Genomic DNA, 20,000 nt, shown 5'->3' with positions numbered 1-20,000 from the left:
AATTTTATATACACTATATACACATATATAATTATATATATATATATATATATATATATATATATATATATATATATATATATGATATGTATGTATGTTTATATATAATTTAACCACATTAAATTACTCCTGTAAGTCATTATGAAAGTGTAACTCTTGCCCTTATATTTTGATGTCACACATCACGTTTGGTTATTATTATCAGTGAATCATTATTAGGGAATGGTCATACCATCAAGCTAATTTTAAATGATCGGAAGATAATAATAGGTTTAAAACTAAAGAAGTAAGTTTTGATTACTGTAATCATTATATAATTCACTTGAATAATGCTTATTGTTATTTTCGCTTTCTTCAATCATTTACAAATCAAATATCTTAGCTCTCAGAAGCAAAGTCGTGACGGATCAAGTTCATAAACTTTGAACTAATTGAAATTCACATTTTTATGAGACTAGAGCTTCAGACTGATTCATCACTTTGGTTATACAAACATCGTAAGATGTTTCAGTTTAGTTTTTCAAGACAATAAATTAATAATATCATTATATTTGTACGATATGCCTGGCCTTCAAAATTTCTGTCAAGTTCATTGTAACACCGTTTTACACTTTTTAATAGTATTAGAAATTAATGTCCAATTGACATGTGTGCATATGCATATAAGTAAATAGTTCATATATTTAGGTATATGTATATAAATTATATTTTGTATGCATATGTGAATATATATAAAATAGATAAAAGGTTTAGATATTACAGTACTATATACTTTGTGTACCATAGTTAATGCCCAGTCATAGCTGATCTAAATATCTTAAAACAGTCCAGCTGTACTCTAGTCCTGAGACTTTGCTTGGAGCACACATGGCACTGTTTCCTAAGACGTTTTTACACGTGGTTAGAATCAAACTAGCTGCTGCTTTCCACTACCAACCCACTATATTCGTGTCAGACTTCTACAGCACAGTCCAAGTATTACTCCTTACTGCCATAGATTTGTCTTTACCTTTTTTTCTTTTTGAGAAGACTGAGTCAGTTTTAGATAACTTTGCTTGCTAGATGATGACGCTTTCATCTGATGACCAGTAATCTGTGCAATTGTGTTACTCTCTTCTTTTCTTCTCCTTTTCCTCCTCTTCTTTCTGTGGTATGCCATGCATTTGCATTGTGTTATGTGGGAAACATGACAACTGAATTATTGGCTTCATTTTTGGTGGCGCCATAGAGACAGAAATGTAGTATGATCACATCCTGAAGTGTTTAGGTTTGCATAGTGTTCAAGCTGTGCAATATATGCTGAATTTATTTAACCTTCAGAACTCTTTGGATTATTTATCTATGTGTAGATTAGTAACACCACTTGTTAAGTAAGCCTGTAGCATGCCGAACTGCAATGCATTGTTGATCAGATCTATTCTGCATGTCTGAGAATTTTAACTTTTCAGGTTTATAGAAAAATATCGGGTAAAATTTTTTTTCCAATATTTTAATTGTGTGAGTGTAAGCTGGGCAGACGCATGCCAATGATAATTTTTGGTGGTTGATTCTGAAGTCATTTACTGTTTTGAAGTAGGTCAAGTTCAGGCCCTGCTGATTGAGTGATTAGTTGGAAGTCTGATTAAGAGCATTGAGAGTGATTAACCTTTTCTTTTTCCAGCTGTATGTCATGTCAAGGTTAGTCAGGCATCCCCTTAACTATTTTTACATGCTATAAATTTCCCTCTGAAGTTCTCCATTTCAGTGTAATCAGCGAGAAATATTTTCCTCTTGTGAGCCTTGCTTTATCATATCAAGGCTTTTACTAAAAGTAGTATTGTCAGTTTCTTGATGCCCTTAGATCAAGATGGAGGATGAATATTCTGATTCTTTTATGTACTAATTGTTCTTAAGTCAGTCAGAAGCATGATGCTAACTTTTGGCATCCTATTTGGATGTTGCATTTTTATTATGTGTTTTTTATAGAAATATTTGTTTACACCAAGATGAAATTTGAGTATAGATATCCTGTATGGCCAGTTCATTCCAGTTGCAGTTCTGTGTTTGGTTAAAAATTCCAGATGACATCGGAGATGACCTAATCCTGGCAAAAATTTCCTGTATGGTTGACAAAAATTTCCTGTGGTAATTGTTCTATAACACAAGAGGTGTACAGTAGTTACATCTCTTATCTATTTATGCTTATTGCTAATAGATTGCAAATATCTCGCCATTTATTAGTCAGTTGTAATATCCATATGGTGGTTTGTTGTGGTGTTTTGTTGTATATGTTTCCAGGATCCTTAAGGAGGATGGCATACCTTCTTGCCTCACCTTAGAGATAATCTTTGTTGTTTATTTCCATGACATGGAACCAAAATGGTAATTGTTTATTTTAACAGTTTTTCTGAACCTTCGTTCTTGTGACTTTACACATGATTCTTCAAAATGTTTCTTTAGTCTTACCCCTTTACTTTTCACATTGGTACATCCCTCTTTCTCTGTATAATGTTACTGAGACTTTTTTCCTGCTCCTTTGGTCCAATTCTGTCCTTTCAACTTGTTTTCATAAATCTGGTCATCTCACAGTGACAGGTTCTTTTGAGTTGCTTTTAGTAAGTTGCTTGTGGTCCTAAAGCTTTATCGTTTTTTTATCTATTCAAGGATTTTTGTATTTTTTGTGTCTGCCACATTTTTGTTGGATGCTGTCTTATGTCAACTTCCTCGTCTTCATATATGTTTCATTCTGTATACTGTATTATCAAAACATCTCCTTTATTTCCTATTTTCCTTTACCTCCGACCTCTTGCCTTCCTTGTCTTTCCCTTCTATATCTCTATCATTTTTGCTTCTTGAACATTATACTAAAGCTTCACTACTGTCTACTCATCAACTGTATTTGTACACCATGACGCCATCACCGATTCTGCCTCAGTATATACATTCCTTCTCAGATGTCTTACCAAAAGTTTCTGTTGCCCTTGTCCATTTTATTCTTGTATCCTTGTTAAGAGATTTTCTGTATACATTACTTGTCATTTACCACGTGAGGTTTACCTTACATGTCTAACCACTTATGGTTATTGCTAACAGGTTGTTAGCCTTGTTATTCTGCAATATGTCCTCCCAGTAGCATTAAGGATATGATGTAACCTCTTGCTTTTTATTGGGCACAAAGCAAAAAGCAATATGCCATCATAAAGATCATCTCTGTCTTGAAACCAAATTGATAATTGTTCTTTCCCTCATAATCACTTCAGTGTGCAGTGTTCTAGATTACCTCAGTAATTTCTCTCTTGGTAAAACGGTGCACTCTTTTCCTTACCAGTTCAGAACTGTTTCAGTTTCTTCATGGTTTCTTGTGTTGCCTGAAAGGATTCCAGTTCTGCTTTCCCCTCTCATCACATTCAGAATTTCTGTTTGTCAAGTAAACAGATTTTTAAAAAATTGTATGTACCATCAGATACATTTACCAATAGTATGTTCAGATTTGGATATCTGTGTCCCAAAGCTAATGCAGATTTAAGTACTGCTCATGAACCAAGCATATAAACAACTAATGCAATATAATTTGATGCTAACTACAGCTATAGCTGATTGTCCCATATCCAAGAAGCCTATAGATATGTAATTAATAGTCTTTCCATTGACATTTTATTGGAGTTCCTTGTGTGCCATATATTGTATACATAATTGATTTGGAATGGACTTCAATTTAAAGTTATTGCATCCATCAACAAAGAAGCATTTCTTTTTAGGTGAGCAATGCAAGCAGCGCCTGTTGTAATAACTACTGAAAGTTCAAGAAACTTTAAAAGACCATAAACAAAGAAGTGAAAGCTACAATTATAATGTTTGCAACCAATAATGTACTAAGGTCCGTGATAGATATAAAAGAGAAAGATGTTTTGGGCTAATAGAGTGAATGATTTCTTATGTCTGCCCATTTGCCTATTTTCCTTCAAATACTTTGTCACTAAATAACCTCATGAAAGAGATGCAGGTTAGCTTTCACTCCAGCTCACTAACAGTTGTAAAAATGATGCTGGGATGTTCGAGGTGAGGAATGCGGATTGCTGTCAGAGCTCTCCTTGATTTTTGCCATCAAGTTTTTCACTGGCTTGGGTATGTCATAAGAGTGGGAAGTTCCATTGATGATTAGAGAGCATTGACACAAATACAGCAAGAAACATTCATGTTACATCACCCCTCAAATATGATAAGAGTCTTGTCTTACATTTGGAAATGATGAGGATTGAAAAAGAAATTCATACATCACAATCTACAACACATTTGGTGGTTTGGGAAAAGATTACTGATTTATTTTCAATTTTCACCATAAAAAGAAGGAATGCTCTGATCTGTGATCCCGGTCACACTTGACAAATAGCGGTAGAATCTTTATAGCCTTATATTTGGTTGACCTCCTAAAAGCTTCCATCACCAAATTTGTTGTAATGTCAATGTCCTAATCTGAATTCATATCTGCATGAGCAAAAGCTGAGGTGCAGGGCTGGAAGAACCTTTGGCTTATGCTTCTTCATCCCATGATGAAGTTTTTGCTGACAGTGTATAGGTACCAGAGTATTTGCAGTGACATGGCTGCACTATCTTTACCTCAGCTGTAGAAGCACTAAATGATAATCTTATGACATTCCTTGTCTTGTAAATTGGAATACAAACTTTTACCAACAGGTTTCTTACATGCATTGTAAAGTTCAGCAAGATCTGAAAAGTCTTTGGAAGTTCACTTACATCAGGGATGGGTAGACTTACTGGTGTTGACCTGCAAGATTGTAGATAAGCTTATGCAATGAAACTCAGGTTAAATTGTTTATCCTTATCACTTTATGGCGTGTGATATCCCTGTTCAGATTGTGAAAAATGCCCAGATCAGTAATTAAGCCTCTGGAGCTAAGTCCTATGATGGCCATAAGGGTCAAATGTTTAATCAAATCTTATATATTTTACTTTGAAGGAAATTTTTAACTTATATAACTTGCATATTGCCATTTCCATACTTGACAAGAAGTTGCACATTTTGTCAGTGATGAAATGCACACCATGATCTAGTTTTTAAAGCGTCATTGTAGAAGAGGACCAAGTTCCTTGGCAGGTATCCTATTCCAGAATAGGACCTATGATGTTATTCTCCTCTGAGGGAAATCATATGTAACTTGATACTGATAGGAGGACCACATTTTCCCAAGTCAGTATTCGGAAAGTCAGAGCACTAGTTAATGGTTGCAATTTCTCTAATACCCCAAAACAGAATAACTACATAACTGAACTGAACTTTTGCATAATCCAGTAGAGTTGTAGAGAAGCAGATAATTGCCAAGCTCCTTCCTCAGTTCACTGTCTTATGTCACCTGTGTGTTTTTCTTTTATTCATTGGTCGTTGGATAGCTTTACTGACAAAGTAGCAGACGACATAGCTCCATCTTGTTCCTGAATGACTGATACTGATTTATATACCTTCTTGGTAAACTTTCCATTTTAGTAGTGATTTAGCCTATGTCAAATAAGGTCTACCTTACATGGAGTCATACAGTTTGAGATATATTTTCCTTATAAAGATATAAAATTCCTTTGTTAATGGTCATGCTGTCCTCTCAATCCCTTTGGGTTTTGTTATATTTGCTTCAATTTGCTGATGGCAATATAATTTTGATCCAGCGAGTCTCCCATTTTTTATGAATACTGTACTCAATGTGACAAAATTAATGAAGACTCTTTCGTCTGTTGATTACTTGCCATTTTGCTAACTGAACAACATATAAGAAAATTGAGAGTTGTGTTTATTGAACACTTATTTTATATACATATTTGTTACTCATTTATGTATTATATGTTGTACATATTGGTTTCCAATGCAAAGTAAATCATTCATCTTGAATTAGCTTAAGGGTTATTCTTTGAAATACTGAAGAATAATTCAGACACATGCCTGCCTGTTAAATCAAATGGTAAGTGATCATAGTAATTCCTTTTTGTCATGCATATGGTAGTGTATTCTAATGCTGCATTTTATTAATAGCATTTACCTCTACATTCCATTTGTAAGTTGCATTTTCATCCTTGAATGAGAGCTGCTAGTATGTTTTGGAATGTTTATTGTTGAAAGTATTTTTTAATGTGATTGGAAGTATGATGAATAAATGTAGAGGTGAAATATGCATTGGGAAAATATGTTGCAACTGTATGTATGGCTATTAAGGTCATGTTGAGTTAATATACACTGACCTTCAAATGCTGTTTCCACAGCCCGCTCAGGAGTTACTACAGTGCTCAAGATTATCCTTCAACAACTACTGTGGATGATTACACCCAGGTGGCAAAAACTTCCACAACAGCCTTCACAACTACTACTACTACTACTACTGCTACTACCACAACTACTACTTTCAGCGCTAGAGGCAAGCTCACTCGAGGTATCTTTTGTTTTAGTTACTGTTGGCGTCCATTGTATTGATGTAAGAAGAAACATCATATATTCTTTAATAGAATTTTTGGCATATGCACTTACACTTATGCACAGAGCATTCTACATGTATGCAGTTTCTGTTAGATGTGGTAGAGAAGTTATTAGGTTAACAGTTCTTGCCAATACTTTTGCTTAGATGAACTTTTTGTTATTTGTCTCATATGATATCAAGTTCTTTTTCGTATGTAAATGACAACAAAGATTGAAGCAAGAAAAACAATTCTTATTTTGCTTCTCTGTAAGGATTGGATGTAGGAACTTGGAATGTAACATAATGCTTATGAAAACTTTTATTGTATGTTAACAAGAACAATGCATAACTTATGGTCTTCTCTGGTCCTTATAATATATTAGATTTTTGTATTGGAAAATGACAAATTTTTTAATCAATTTGTATTTTTCATAGCCAACAAACCTGAGGTCTTAACAATAGGATATTTTCCAAGCGCCAGCTCGTAACTGTTTGAAAGCAATCAAAGATTGTAACCAAGGAATCAGTGAGATGTGGCAACTCCTGCTCGTACGAGGTGATAGCTGGTCAGAGACCGCGCATTACCTCGGGACGTATTCAGTCCTTTCCCAACCCAGGATCTATAACAGAGAGAGGGGCGGCTAAAGGTGGGCAGTAAACTTTTAAGTCCCAGATTTATTAGCTATGAAAAGTACAAATTGATTAAAAAATTTGTCATTTGTTCAAATGCGGAATAAACCTTTGGTCTTGACAATAGGATAGACTTATACTTGGTAGGAGGTACAAGTATCCTAAACTGACTGGGAGTTAAGCCACCTGACCACCCCTCTTAGAAGAAAGAGTTGTAGAGAAGGTGGTCTCATGCCCGTGAGCATATAGATAAACAGATATCTAACAACTCAGCCATCTGGGTTGAAGTACAATGATATATGAGCAGATTCATTGCAACCAGGGAACCATAGAAAATTCTGACTGTTCAAGTAACAAACTGTATACTTACAGGCTTTGTTGCCACTCCTCACTCCCCTTTGCTGTAGAGAGAGGAGTATTTGCTACTGAATAGAGGGTTTAATATTTCTAAAATCATAAAATACACCAACTTTCAGTATGGCTCCCTTTCTCACCGGTATCAGACCATGCCAGCATATGACGTGTCTATTTCTCAACTTGTCCGTAGGAAGAAGAAAGGAAAAAAGACCAGGCAACTCACTCATTCTCTCTTCCACACAATCATCATAGGTAAGATACAAAATACCCTACTAGGGGTAATGGATGAATTACACAACTTGTTGGGCAGCCACCACAGGACCTATGGAAAACGTGTCCAAAGATCTATGAGCAACATCTTTCAGGTAAAAAGAAGTGAACGTGGAACCAGCGCTCTAAATTCTATGAACAGCAAATGTTTCTTAAATGCCAGAGTAGAACTTATACCTTTGACATCATGTACTCAGAGGGAAGGCATAAACCTCAAGATTGTCCCAAGGGTGTTGGAAGGTGCCCTCTGATGCAATGACCATTCTGTGCCCAGGCTCAGGTTCCAATGACTCAATCTGTCGGCTATCCCATTCTTCTTGCCTGGAATGTACCTGGCAGAGAGCTCCACCCAGTTGTAGATTGCCTATTGGTGTAATTTCATTGTCAAGGAATGCAGAAGACAAGACACCAGTCCCCCCTGTTTGTTCACATAAGCCACCACCGTGGTGTTGTCAGACATCAGAACTACCGAATGACCTTCCACTTTCTCCCAAAACTCCTTCAGTCCCAGGAAAGCTGCCTTCAGCTCTAAAACGTTGATGTGAAGAAGCTTGTCTTCGACACTCCAAATGCCTGACATAAGAAGGTCTCTCAGATGAGTTCCCCAACCCGAGATGGAAGCATCTGAAAACAGAAGGTAGTCTGGAGGTGGAGAACATAGAGGGATTCCCACCAAGATATTCTGGTGTCCAATCACCAATGAAGGTCTTGCCTCACTTAGTCAGACAGAGTAACTCGCTGTAGAGAGAATCTCCCACCAGGGACCAGAACTCTTTTGGTCTCCATTGCAGAGACCAAAGATGAATATGCCCATGAGGGACCAGCTCCTCCAGTGAAGACAAAATCTCTGGGAGGACCTGCCTCTGGTATGATGTCTGTTCGGGTTGAGACAAGAACTTCTGTGCTACTAACCGCAACTTATCTAACCTCTGGTCCGATGGAAAAACCCTTGATGCTGCGGTATCAATAACCATACCTAGGTAAAGAGCTTTCTGGCTGGGAACCAGGTTCGACTTCTCTAGGTTGATCATTATACCCAGCTCCTGACAAAACTAAAGAAGACGATCTCTGTCCTGAAGCAGTTTCTCCTTGGAGCTTGCTAATAACAGGCGAATCCCTGAGCATGACCCCATTTTCATACGAGGGCAAAGACCCTTGTAAACACCTGAGGGAACGTGGTCAACCCGAAGCACAGGACCTTTAACTGAAAGATCTGCTCTCCCTGAGTGAAGTGAAGAAACTTTTTGGACAAAGGGTGAAAAGGGATCTGGAAGTATCCTTCAAGTCTGTTGACAGCAAGAAGTTGTTGTCCCTTATTGCTGCCAACACTGTTTTAGGCATCTCCATCTTGAACCTTGTTTTCCTGACAAAATGATTCAAGGTGGAAAGGTCAATTACTGGTCTCCAGTCGCCTGTTGCTTTGGGCACCAGGAAAATTTGACTGTAAAGCCCCGGAGACGGATGCTTTACTTCTTCTATCGCACCCTTGTTCAGCATTTTCAACATTTCCTCCCGAAGATCCATGAACTTTGGAGAGTCGTGGGCGTAAGTCTGATTGAAAAGGGGTCTGTCCGAGAGGAGGTGAGAGAAGTTGAATGGTAGTAGATATCCTACCTATAGAACGTCTACTACCCATTTTTCTGCTCCATACCCTTGCCACTTGGCCCACTGGTCTGCCAGGCATTCCCCTACTGGTGGCATCGGAGAGGGAGAGGCGCCCACTCTATCAACAACCCCCTCTGCCCCTTCCCTTAGCACCCCTACCAGACTTGTAAGGGCGTGGTTAAAGGGGCATTGGTGTTTCTTTGCCTTGGCCTGTGAGGGAGATTGGGAAACCCTCCCAGGGGCAGAACTTTTCGAAGATTTCAAAGGTGAAGATCTTCTCACCTTTTGCTGAGGAGGAGGAGGGTCTTGAATATGCCTCTGACTTTGATACTGCTTGATGTACCAACCTGTCTTTCGTATCTGCTCATCGCTGGTCGACAGCATGTTTCAATTCTGTCCTTGGAAACAGGAACTGCGACTCGAGCAGATCCCCAATTCTGAGAAATGACAAAGACTCAGAGTCCACTGAATTTGCCACCTTGGTCAGTGCTGTGTCTCTCCTGGCCAGGAGGTGGTTAGCCCACAGATTGGAGCTAAGGTGTGTCAGATAAGAAATGACTTTAGCTCCGCACTGCAACAGTCTATTGAGAGAGGAAGGACTCACTAAACCTCCCTCAGTCCTATATGAAGCAATCTTGGCTATTGCTGTGGACCATAAGTCCAGCCAGGAGACTGTCTGGAAGATCAAACCCACAGTAGTCTCCATAGCCAAGAACTCTTGAGATGAAAAGGCAAGGCCTTCAGCTCTAACCTAATCCAGAGTTAGGCCAGGTTTTAGATGTATCACATCTGGCTTAAGGTGACGGGGCATCAATTGAACTGTACTAGTGGAATAGTACTTCCTATGTCACACAAGAGGAGGGGGAAGAAGCTTAGATGACCTACTAGAATGCAGAGATCCATCTCGGTCCAACACCAAAGCGTTCACGCGTTGTAGGATGGACTGAGCATGACCCGACAAGGGAAGCTCAAAAGAAGTTCCAATAGTCCAATTTAGCACCCAGCAAGGCCTCTATACCCGTTGGGGTGATAGAAGATTGAGTTTGTGCCCTACCATCGAGATCGTTGAGATCACGAATGAGATCAACAACCTCTGCAAATGAGGACATAAACTCATGGTTATCTCCCTCCTCGTGCTCCAGCACATGTGACCGATGATGTGATAAAGATGGTTTGGCAGTATCCTCCTCCTCCCATAAAACTGTTGCAGAAGCTTCTCCAGGAAGGCCAACATTCTTTACAACATTGGTTGGCGAGTAAGGTCAAAAACCAGAAGATACCAAGACCGAAGGCTCTTGAAACTCATCTCGTAGCAGCACTTGTACATGATCCTGGCTTGAACAGTGTACTGGCTTGGGAGAAGCATGTTCATGAAAAGGATCACGTACGCTTACTTCAGGTTAAACACACGCAGTTGTGGGAGGAAGCACGTACATGATCGTGTAACGATTTGTGTACACAACCTTGAGAAGTCAACCGAGCATGATCCTGCGACGAGGACGAGAGCTAACTGAAGGAGATGGAATTCTAAGGCTAAGGTCTCTTCCATGAGAACGAGAAGCATGTCCACTGACCAATGAAGTCTCACATCTTCGATCCTTAGCCTCAGTCTTGCCAATCACAGAATCCTTAGACAAAGCCTGAACAACCTTCACATCTGCAGCCTTCGACCTTTTAGTCGGCGCTTTATTGTCCTTGCGTCAATGGACTGGAACAGGAACAGACGAAAGGGGGTCGCCCACAACCTCGCCAACGTGTACTTGCAATGATGAATCTCATTCATGAACGGAACATACCGCCTCACTTAATGCTCCCCACACTCACACTGTCACGAAAACACACATGAGAGGGAGAAACACGGCCGTGAAGGGAAGACGAAGATACATAACTCTCATGATGTACAGGTGATACACAGACATGTATTGCAGAAGAGGATGCCTTCTTCCCACTATCTCCACTGCCAACCTCACAAGTGTGAACATGTGAAGAAGAAACACGTCCTTATGGTACATGAGAAACACTTCTCTCATTTGCATGAACATGAACATGCATGGGAGAGACACGGTCATATAGGGATGAAGGCGATGCACTCCGTTCACTTGAAGACGATGACACCACAGAGTCCATTATCCACCAACGTCTATCACACGACGGGAGAGGGGGATGGTGTGGGTATAGGAGAAGAGAGAAACTCCTCTCTCTACGCGGTCTCTTACTAGCTGGAGTAGGTGATGAGACCCTCCGTTTCCAACTCTTCTTCTTCGTAGACCCAGAAATCCTCTCTCACAAAACAGAGTCCAGTCTCTTGTAGACCACTTTGGCTAATGCCTCGGTTGGCTCAACGAGAGCAGGCACTGACGTCAAATCAGGGAGAGGTGACGTCAATTTGGGGATGAATAGACGCCGGGGGTGACGCCACAACACCTCCAAGACCGGAGCTGGTCGATAGCCTAAGCGGCAGAGCAATAAGATGCGACCCACTGAGCATCGATGTTGACAATGGGACTCCACAAGGTGGCTCACACGAGATCCAACATAGGGGAGTCCAGGGCGAGGGAGAACTGCTATAAGGGCAAGGGGGTTGGGGTTATGTGCCTTTAAGAAATGCAGCAGCAGTCCATCCAAGGAAGGTGAACCCCGTAGCCCCAGCGACGCCCAAACAGCCTCCATCTTGGATGACTCCAAATCTGAAAACAAGGCATTAGATGGCGTAGCCTCCTCTCTCTCGGGTATAAAATGAAATCCCTTGGGAGAGGGGCCTACATTACGCATAACATTATTCTGTGGAACTCCCAATACTTTGATCAACTAATCATTGGAAGAAAAGGAAGGAAACAGTGGAACATTTGGACTAGTCACAGGGAGAGGGAGATGCTGAATCTTCCATCCGAAGAGAAGAAAGCCTCTCCCAAAAAGGAAGAGTCAAAACTCTTCGATGTTCCTTCTGCTTATAAAACACTCTCCACTGCGACTTAGGCCAGGCACGACATTCCTGACAAGGATTAGTATCATACAATAATTAGCATGGCACCTACTACATGTCGTATGTGGGTCTGTGGCAACAGTAGCTAAAAACCTTAAGTAGTGAAATCCATGAATGCCTGGGCACATGCATTGACGAGGCCATGGAGACTTGGTAGAATCCATAAAACAGAAATACACACAAGCACTCTTAAAGAAAAAAAAAAAACGGGCACAAATCAACCAGCTTGGAAGGAGAGCAAAGCAATAGCGTCTTACTTTCCAAGGTGGTTAAGAAAAGACTGAATACATCACTAGGTAGTGCAGGGTCTCTGACCGGCTATCACCTCATGTGTGCAGGAGTCGCCAGATCTCACAGATTCTTTGCTTACAATCTTTGATTGTTTTTAATTGGTTACCAGCTGGCACTTGGAAAATATCCTATTGTTAAGACCGAAGATTTGTTCCGCATATGGACAACATAGGTTTACTCCTGGTCTGTTTCATTTAGTTCCTTTTTTGTTTTCTTTAATTTACTGTTTATCAAATACTGTTTAGCAAAATCCTTCTTGGAAACTTTTTGGTCTCAACAGTTGTGATGGGTGTATAAAATTAAATTGCACCGTGTGACAATTTATTGGAGTAAAATATTTCTTCAGAAAAAGATATTTGTGCATAAAACAAAGGTTTGCCAAGTTCTTGATCATCATTTTCTTATATTGGAAAAATATTGTTTGTGTGCTTTTGCATTCTTTATTCATTTTTTCTTTCAACACTGGCACTAAAAAAGTGTCACTTAGTATATAATCTTTATTCTTTTTTCCTTTGTGTATAATTGTGGGAGAAAAACTGTCACCATATTTAGAAACAACTACGTAATTTATTTTGGTTGTAGAGGTGAAATCTTTCTTACCACTACAGTAGTACTCTTGTATTGCTTATAGCTTATGTCACCAATGCAGATTTGTAAGAATTTGTATGACTGCACCACATGCTAGTGTAGCTTTAGATTTTCGTGAAATTAGGTGTCTGTATTTGGATGATCAGCACTATAAATCTTGTGGTTCTTTTTTTTTTTTTTTTTTAGGGTTATATTCGTCAGTTTATGGTTTTTATTTTAGCTGTTATAGCTAAAATTTTATTTGCCTTTTATTCTTAAGCCATGAGGATATGGGAAATTACATGATAAGTATAAATTCCTCAAGACAGATATGACTTTCTGGCAAAGAAGAAAGTAGTTAATAACACAATACGTACGGTTCAATTTTCAACAGTGTCCACCTTATAAGCATGGCAGTTCATAAAATTATTTTACACGGCTTAAATGAAAAAGAATCTGCTTTTATTATATCTCATGTTCCCTTATATTGATTTGTAATTATACTCATGGCTTTGGAAGAAAATTTGGCTATGACCATAACGACTTTTGTTTTTAATTTCACATTAGCCAAGCAACACACGGACGAGGAAGACGGTAACACCCCACTCTGATTTGTTTTTATCCTGCTTTCTTTCCTGCTTTTGGTTTATGTCTCCTAATCACTTAAAAAGGATAGTAAAGATGCTTATTTGAGTTTCCATAAATTGTTGGAAATAAACGGATATAAGAATCCTTACCCTTGGTATTTTTTGTGCGTAATGTAAATGCTATTGATTGCTTTCTAATAAATGGCCAGAGGAAACAGTTGTTTAAACAAATTTTGAATCTGTTGGTGAACGAGATCCATGGCAAACATACTCAGAGTTCTTGGAAAAAGATAATACTGAATATGTTTGTTTAAGAACTCAACAGCAATAATTTGGTAATTGAAGCTTAAGCTCTACTGAGACAGTGGGTCCTCTAGAATGTCTTGTTCATGAACAAATTCTAAATTTTCTGTTACAAGCTTATATTTTCATTCTTAAATATGTTTTTTTGTATTGTAAGTGGACATAATGATTCCAGTTTACAGTTTGAATTAGATTTACATATTGGCACTATCATATTTTTGTAGTTTACATTTATTTTGTGATAAACTGATTGTTCTTTGTGTAGAAAATCATGCCAAAGGGTCAAACAACCATAATGAAGAAAAGAATTTGAGAGAGAGTATACTTTTAAGAGTATACTATGAACCATTTCTAGTCAGTGGTACCAGTGTTAGTATAATGATAACTACTGTATGTCCATTAGCATTATATTTTACTATATTTTAGTCATGTATGTCAGATAATATTGTGGTTATGTAGAATGTATCAACTGTTCATTGCTGGATATATGAGAAATGAGATTAAATAAAAAAAATTGTGGGCATGTTACAGAATTCATAGTAATTGATGACAGCATTGTGATTAAAAGTCCAATCATTCTAAAGGCTGTTACAAATTTTGTTTGAATTCAGAAATCATTTGGTTGTATGTAGGATATAAACACAGGATGATAGGAAATTACAGTACTGTAAGCAGTTACATTTCCATAACATAGTATTTATACTTGAGTGTTTCAAAGGTGAAAATAAAGTGTCAAGTGAAAGAACTGTGTAATTCACAGGTTTTCAAATAATTATGAACAGGACCAATCAGAAAAATTTCCATATTTCACTTGAAATTTCCTGATATCTGTAATGTTTGTTGTTAAGTAAATCCACAGTTTTAGCGTCAGTGTGAACATCTTTGTATAGTACTGGTCAAGATTAATTTGATTTAGTGAAATTAGTTTTTTAAGCGAAGGCTTTTAGAATTTTCAGTTTTGAAATTATTCCCCCATTTTAGAACCTGAATATTTTACTTTGATGACAGAATTATGGAAGTCGTAGTATTACTTATTTACTTTTCATGAAAAGTGTTATGTTAGTCAGTGAGATTGGTACAAATAATTTTAGATGTGTATGAAAACTCACTTTTGAATGAAAATTAAGCAAGTAGAGAATGTACGTAGTAATTAAAGGAGTACTTGTCTGGGAAAATATAATTTTATGGGTGAATTGTGTTGTAGTGACTAGAAATTACAACTAGTCTTATCTTAGAAAAAAAAAAGTCAGAAATTGGTACAGTGAAAACCCTTTGGTTACTTCATCACAAGTCACGTTGCAGTAGTTCACTTTTATGGAAAAGACAGATAATGCCGGCCGGAGGCAATACCGTAATTAGGTTCTTTGCCAAGAAATGAATGCTTTTAGCCTAAGTAGCAGAATTTCTTTGGCAGGGAAGTATTGTCCAATAAAGCTGCTGACATTTAGTGAAGGAATGCAACTCACTGAAGATTAGCAGCAGTACACAGGAAACAAGAAAATTATGCGTAATTCTTGCAGCAACCTAAAAATACTATGAAGTTGTAGAAGGTTAGAAAGAGACACTAAAAGCAAATTTTGGGGAATCACTGTATGCTGATGAAACTTAGGTTGCTAAAAATGTCTGCAAGCCCAAACATTGCTATAAAATCAAAACATTGCTATAAAATCAACCTCGTGCGTCATTGACTAGAGCGGTGTAAGATATAAGTATATGCATCTGAAAGGCTTCAGATAAAATCAGGACATTAAAGCCATAAATGTTTCATAATGAAACCAGGTTTTTAAGTTAAATTAGAGTATTAACTTTATACAAATATTATAAAAAGTGAACTTACAAATATTATAACTGGTGTTATAATCACTACTTAATCAAAATTGAGAAGTTTTTGTGATAATCCTTTACATACTTCAGCTTAATATCTAAGTATGAGTGAAAAAAGAAGCAAGACTGGGTTTAAATTTAATGAAATAGATCCTAAGGAAATACAACAATTTTTGTGAAACTTGTATAGAATCTCTCTCTCTTCTCTGTTCTCATAAATTGATCAACAGATATTATATATATATATATATATATATATATATATATATATATATATATATATATATACACATATATACACATATACATATATACACATACACACACACACACACAGGCAGTCCCCAGTTATCAGCAGGGGGTTCCATTCCCAGGGGTGTGCTGAGAAGCAAAAACTGCCATTAACCGAAACTTGATGATTTATGGCGTCATAGTGGCGCTTAAGGCACCGATAACTGGTTACCAGCGCCATAAGCACTTTATGGCACCTATAACTGGAATACAGTGGTCCCCCCGTATTCACGGGGTAGGTGTACCAGACCCCCTGTGAATAGTTAGAACCCGCGAATAGTTGGAACCCTATAAAAATGCTTAAAACCTCCTATTTTGTTAGTTAAAACTCAAGAAAACCCACTAAAGATTTTTATACCTTTTTTTTTTTTTATCACAAAAAGTGCATTTTATGATGAAATTGATAAGAAAAAAAAACAGGAATCGTGGGTATTTCTCGTAGAAAAATACCGCGAATTGGCAAAATTTTCAGCGAATAATGCAGGGAAATGTTCCTGAGAGAAATCCGCAAATGTGTAAGTCTGCGAATCCAGAGAACGCGAATATATATATATATATATATATATATATATATATATATATATATATATATATATATATATACATATACATATACATATACATATGTATATAGTATACAGGCGGTCCCCGGGTTACGACAGGGGTTCCGTTCTTGATACGGGTCGTAAGCCGAAAATCATTGTAAGCCAGAACATCGTCAAAAATCCTAAGAAAACCTTACTTTTAATGCTTTGGGTGCATTGATAACTATGTAAACTGCATTTTTATGGCATTTTTCAATAAAAAACCTTCAAATATTGATTATTTTGCATTTTTGGTGTCATATTTCGTCTCCCAGATGAGCATTGTAGGCGTCGTAACCCTGGAACATGCGTCGTAACCCTGGAAATAACGTCTATTGACAAGCGTCGTAACAACCTCGGAACGTCGTAAGCCGACACCGTCGTAACCCTGGGACTGCCTGTATATATATATATATATATATATATATATATATATATATTATATATATATATATATATATATATATACATACATACATATACATATACTATATACACACACATACAGGCAGTCCCTGGGTTACGACGTTCCGAGGTTAAGGCGCTTCTCAATTATATTCATCAGGCATTATTTCCAGGGTTACGACGCCTACAACGCTCATTTGGAAGATGAAATATGACACCATAAATGCAAAATAATCAATATTTGAAGGTTGGTTTTTTTATGAAAAATGCAGTAAGAATGCAGTTTACATAGTTTTCAATGCACCCAAAGCATTAAAAGTAACGTTTTCTTAGGATTTTTTATGATGTTCCGGCGATTTTCAGCTTAAGACGCGTCTCAAGAACAGAACCCCTTCGTAACCCGGGGGACTGCCTGTGTGTGTGTATATATATATATATATTATATATATATATATTATATAATAATATATATAGATATATAAAATATATATATATTTCATAGGAATTGTTTTCCTTACTATGAATCTGCTTAACTGAAGCCATTCGCAGTTGTTCCTTTGTTTCCACTCACATTTAGAAGTTAAGCTGATGTATAGGCTCACAGCAAAACTACTCAATTCTGATTTATGTTAAGTGTTAATTGCAACAAATGTTAATCACATCACTTGGGTTCATTATATATATATATGTGTGTGTGTGTGTGTGTGAGTATGTATGTATGTGTGTATGTATGTATGTATTTGTATGTATGTATATAAAATAATAGTAATAATTAAAGGAGCTGAGCTCTGTTGTCGCTAACTAACTGACCGTTTGTTGTATTAATCTCTGAGGAAGTGATATTCCAGAGATTCATACAATATAAATGGCCTGTTAAGTATGGACAGCAGAGCTCAGCTATTTTTAACCATATAGATAACCATAACCACAGAATAAACTGTAATTTGTCACATATAATTTACAGCAGCAAATGTCAGTACAAAAGCCAGATGATAGAGTCAGCCTTGATTAAACAAAGACAGGTAATGAACATCTCAAAGGGTGCCTGGGATTCAGATATCATTGATAAAATCTTCCTTCAACCAACGTTTAAGAAGACTAAAGAGGAATTATCACTGAAATATAGTATACTTACTTTCTTTATTTTGGCATTTTTATGGGCTCTTATTACATGGAGTTCTGTTGTAACAGAACTTTGTTACCCGTCATATATATATATATATATATATATATAATATATATATATATATATATATATATATATTATATATATATATATATAATCATATATATATAATATGTAAATCAATTATTATGTGAATCCTAAACCATTGCTTACATCTGTCTTTTCTCCTGGCACAAGTGTGAAATGCAACATTTAAAGTTATCAGTAAATAAAGAAAGCCAGCTCCTGTGTTGGGTGTGCCTGCTTGCTGGTTCCTTCACTTTTCAGTAAAGAATAATTATATTGTCACTCCTATCATCAGCATGAATATCTTTAGTTTTGTTTGCTTTTTTTTAAGTTTTCTATTTTGTGTTGTATTTGTATGTATTTGATTATATAACTTTCCCCAGTAAATGTGGTGAAGTTGGTGCTTTGGGTATTGCAACATATTTGTGTTGTGGGTTACCATTCTTTGATGTTTGTCAAAATTATCTTGATTGTTTTTCTATTTACAACATTCTTCTGACCCTTTGCTGACAGAAAATATATGGTGGGTTTTGTTCCTGCTAGTCAGAACCAGGGCAGTTTGCACTTATGTATAGTAAAATGTGAGATTGTGCATAGCGGAATATCAGTCCTGAGTGCAAAGCCGGATGAATATGCATGATTCTAGTGTGAATTTTACTCTATTCTCAACAGAAGAGGAAGATGGCCCATCTCGATATTGAACAGTAACCTTAAAGACTCCCCGGTCATGAAATTGAGTGTGTTACCCTTGAGTCTGGTTTTCCAGTGTAACCTTGCATCATTTACTCATGCAAAAAATCTTTGAAACTTCAGGCCTTCATGCATTTCGTTGAGATGCAGATCCTCAGGATTACCATGCCACCAGCTCTAGTGCTAATTTTTTCTGTAAATGCTTGCCACAAAAGTGATAGCCACATGGTGTATAAAGGACATCACTTACATTACCAGCAGAATTATATGAATCTTATGCATTGTGACAGCCATCCAAACTATGACCATCATCAGAATTTAGCAAGTTCTCAGCAAATAAAACTCAGTGGTTTTAGTTGTTTACTTTTAGAGGAACGACCCTAGGAACTGCATGAGCATTGAATTCGAAGGTTCAGGAAAGGGAAAGGTCAGAACCTGACTTTCATTGATATGAAGTTAATTACCAGATCTCATGCATCTCAGGAGTGTCAAGATAAAGGAGGATAACAGCATCATACAGGAAGTGTATTTAATAAGTGTTTCTCAATTGAAGATTACCTGAGGATACAGAGGCAGGATACAAGGGGGACCAAGGTCCATGACTTTCAGCTCCAAGGTAATTTTCCTCTGAAAACTAGGGCTGATAGCAAGAAATATTAGTCTTCATAAGTTTATGAAATGAGCTGCAATTGGTAACAGATTTCTGTGGCATTTTTTTTTTTACTTGAAATATGAACTGAGATGGGTGAGTGATATTATGATCATGACTAGCAGCAGTTTGAGCTTAACCAGGACAATAACAGGAAGTGTAATGCCGGGTATTCATGCTCAGGTTTACCTGTTGGTCCACCCACGACCGTTCGACGGATGAGCGTCCACACACAATAGAACTGTCAGTCAGACAGTCAACTGGAGTTCATTGCCCTCATTTCTCGCCTAGCCTTTGTCTTGGCTACATCTATATGGCAGCAATGGAAACTCTGC

General features: G+C 37.3%; 1 protein-coding gene across 1 annotated transcript in view; it reads left to right on the top strand.

Annotated features, from left to right (window-relative positions):
* Positions 1–20,000, top strand: part of LOC135220749 (phorbol ester/diacylglycerol-binding protein unc-13-like) — a 1,290,517-nt gene that overhangs the window by 565,843 nt on the left and 704,674 nt on the right. The window contains 2 exon segments of the mRNA XM_064258201.1: positions 6,247–6,413; positions 13,708–13,734. Of these exon segments, the coding sequence (XP_064114271.1) occupies positions 6,247–6,413; positions 13,708–13,734 (194 nt within the window).

Source organism: Macrobrachium nipponense, chromosome 2, assembly GCF_015104395.2.
Source record: "Macrobrachium nipponense isolate FS-2020 chromosome 2, ASM1510439v2, whole genome shotgun sequence".
NCBI lineage: Eukaryota > Metazoa > Arthropoda > Malacostraca > Decapoda > Palaemonidae > Macrobrachium > Macrobrachium nipponense.
Note: the sequence above shows the minus strand (reverse complement) of the source record. Positions and strands in the feature narration are given on the sequence as shown.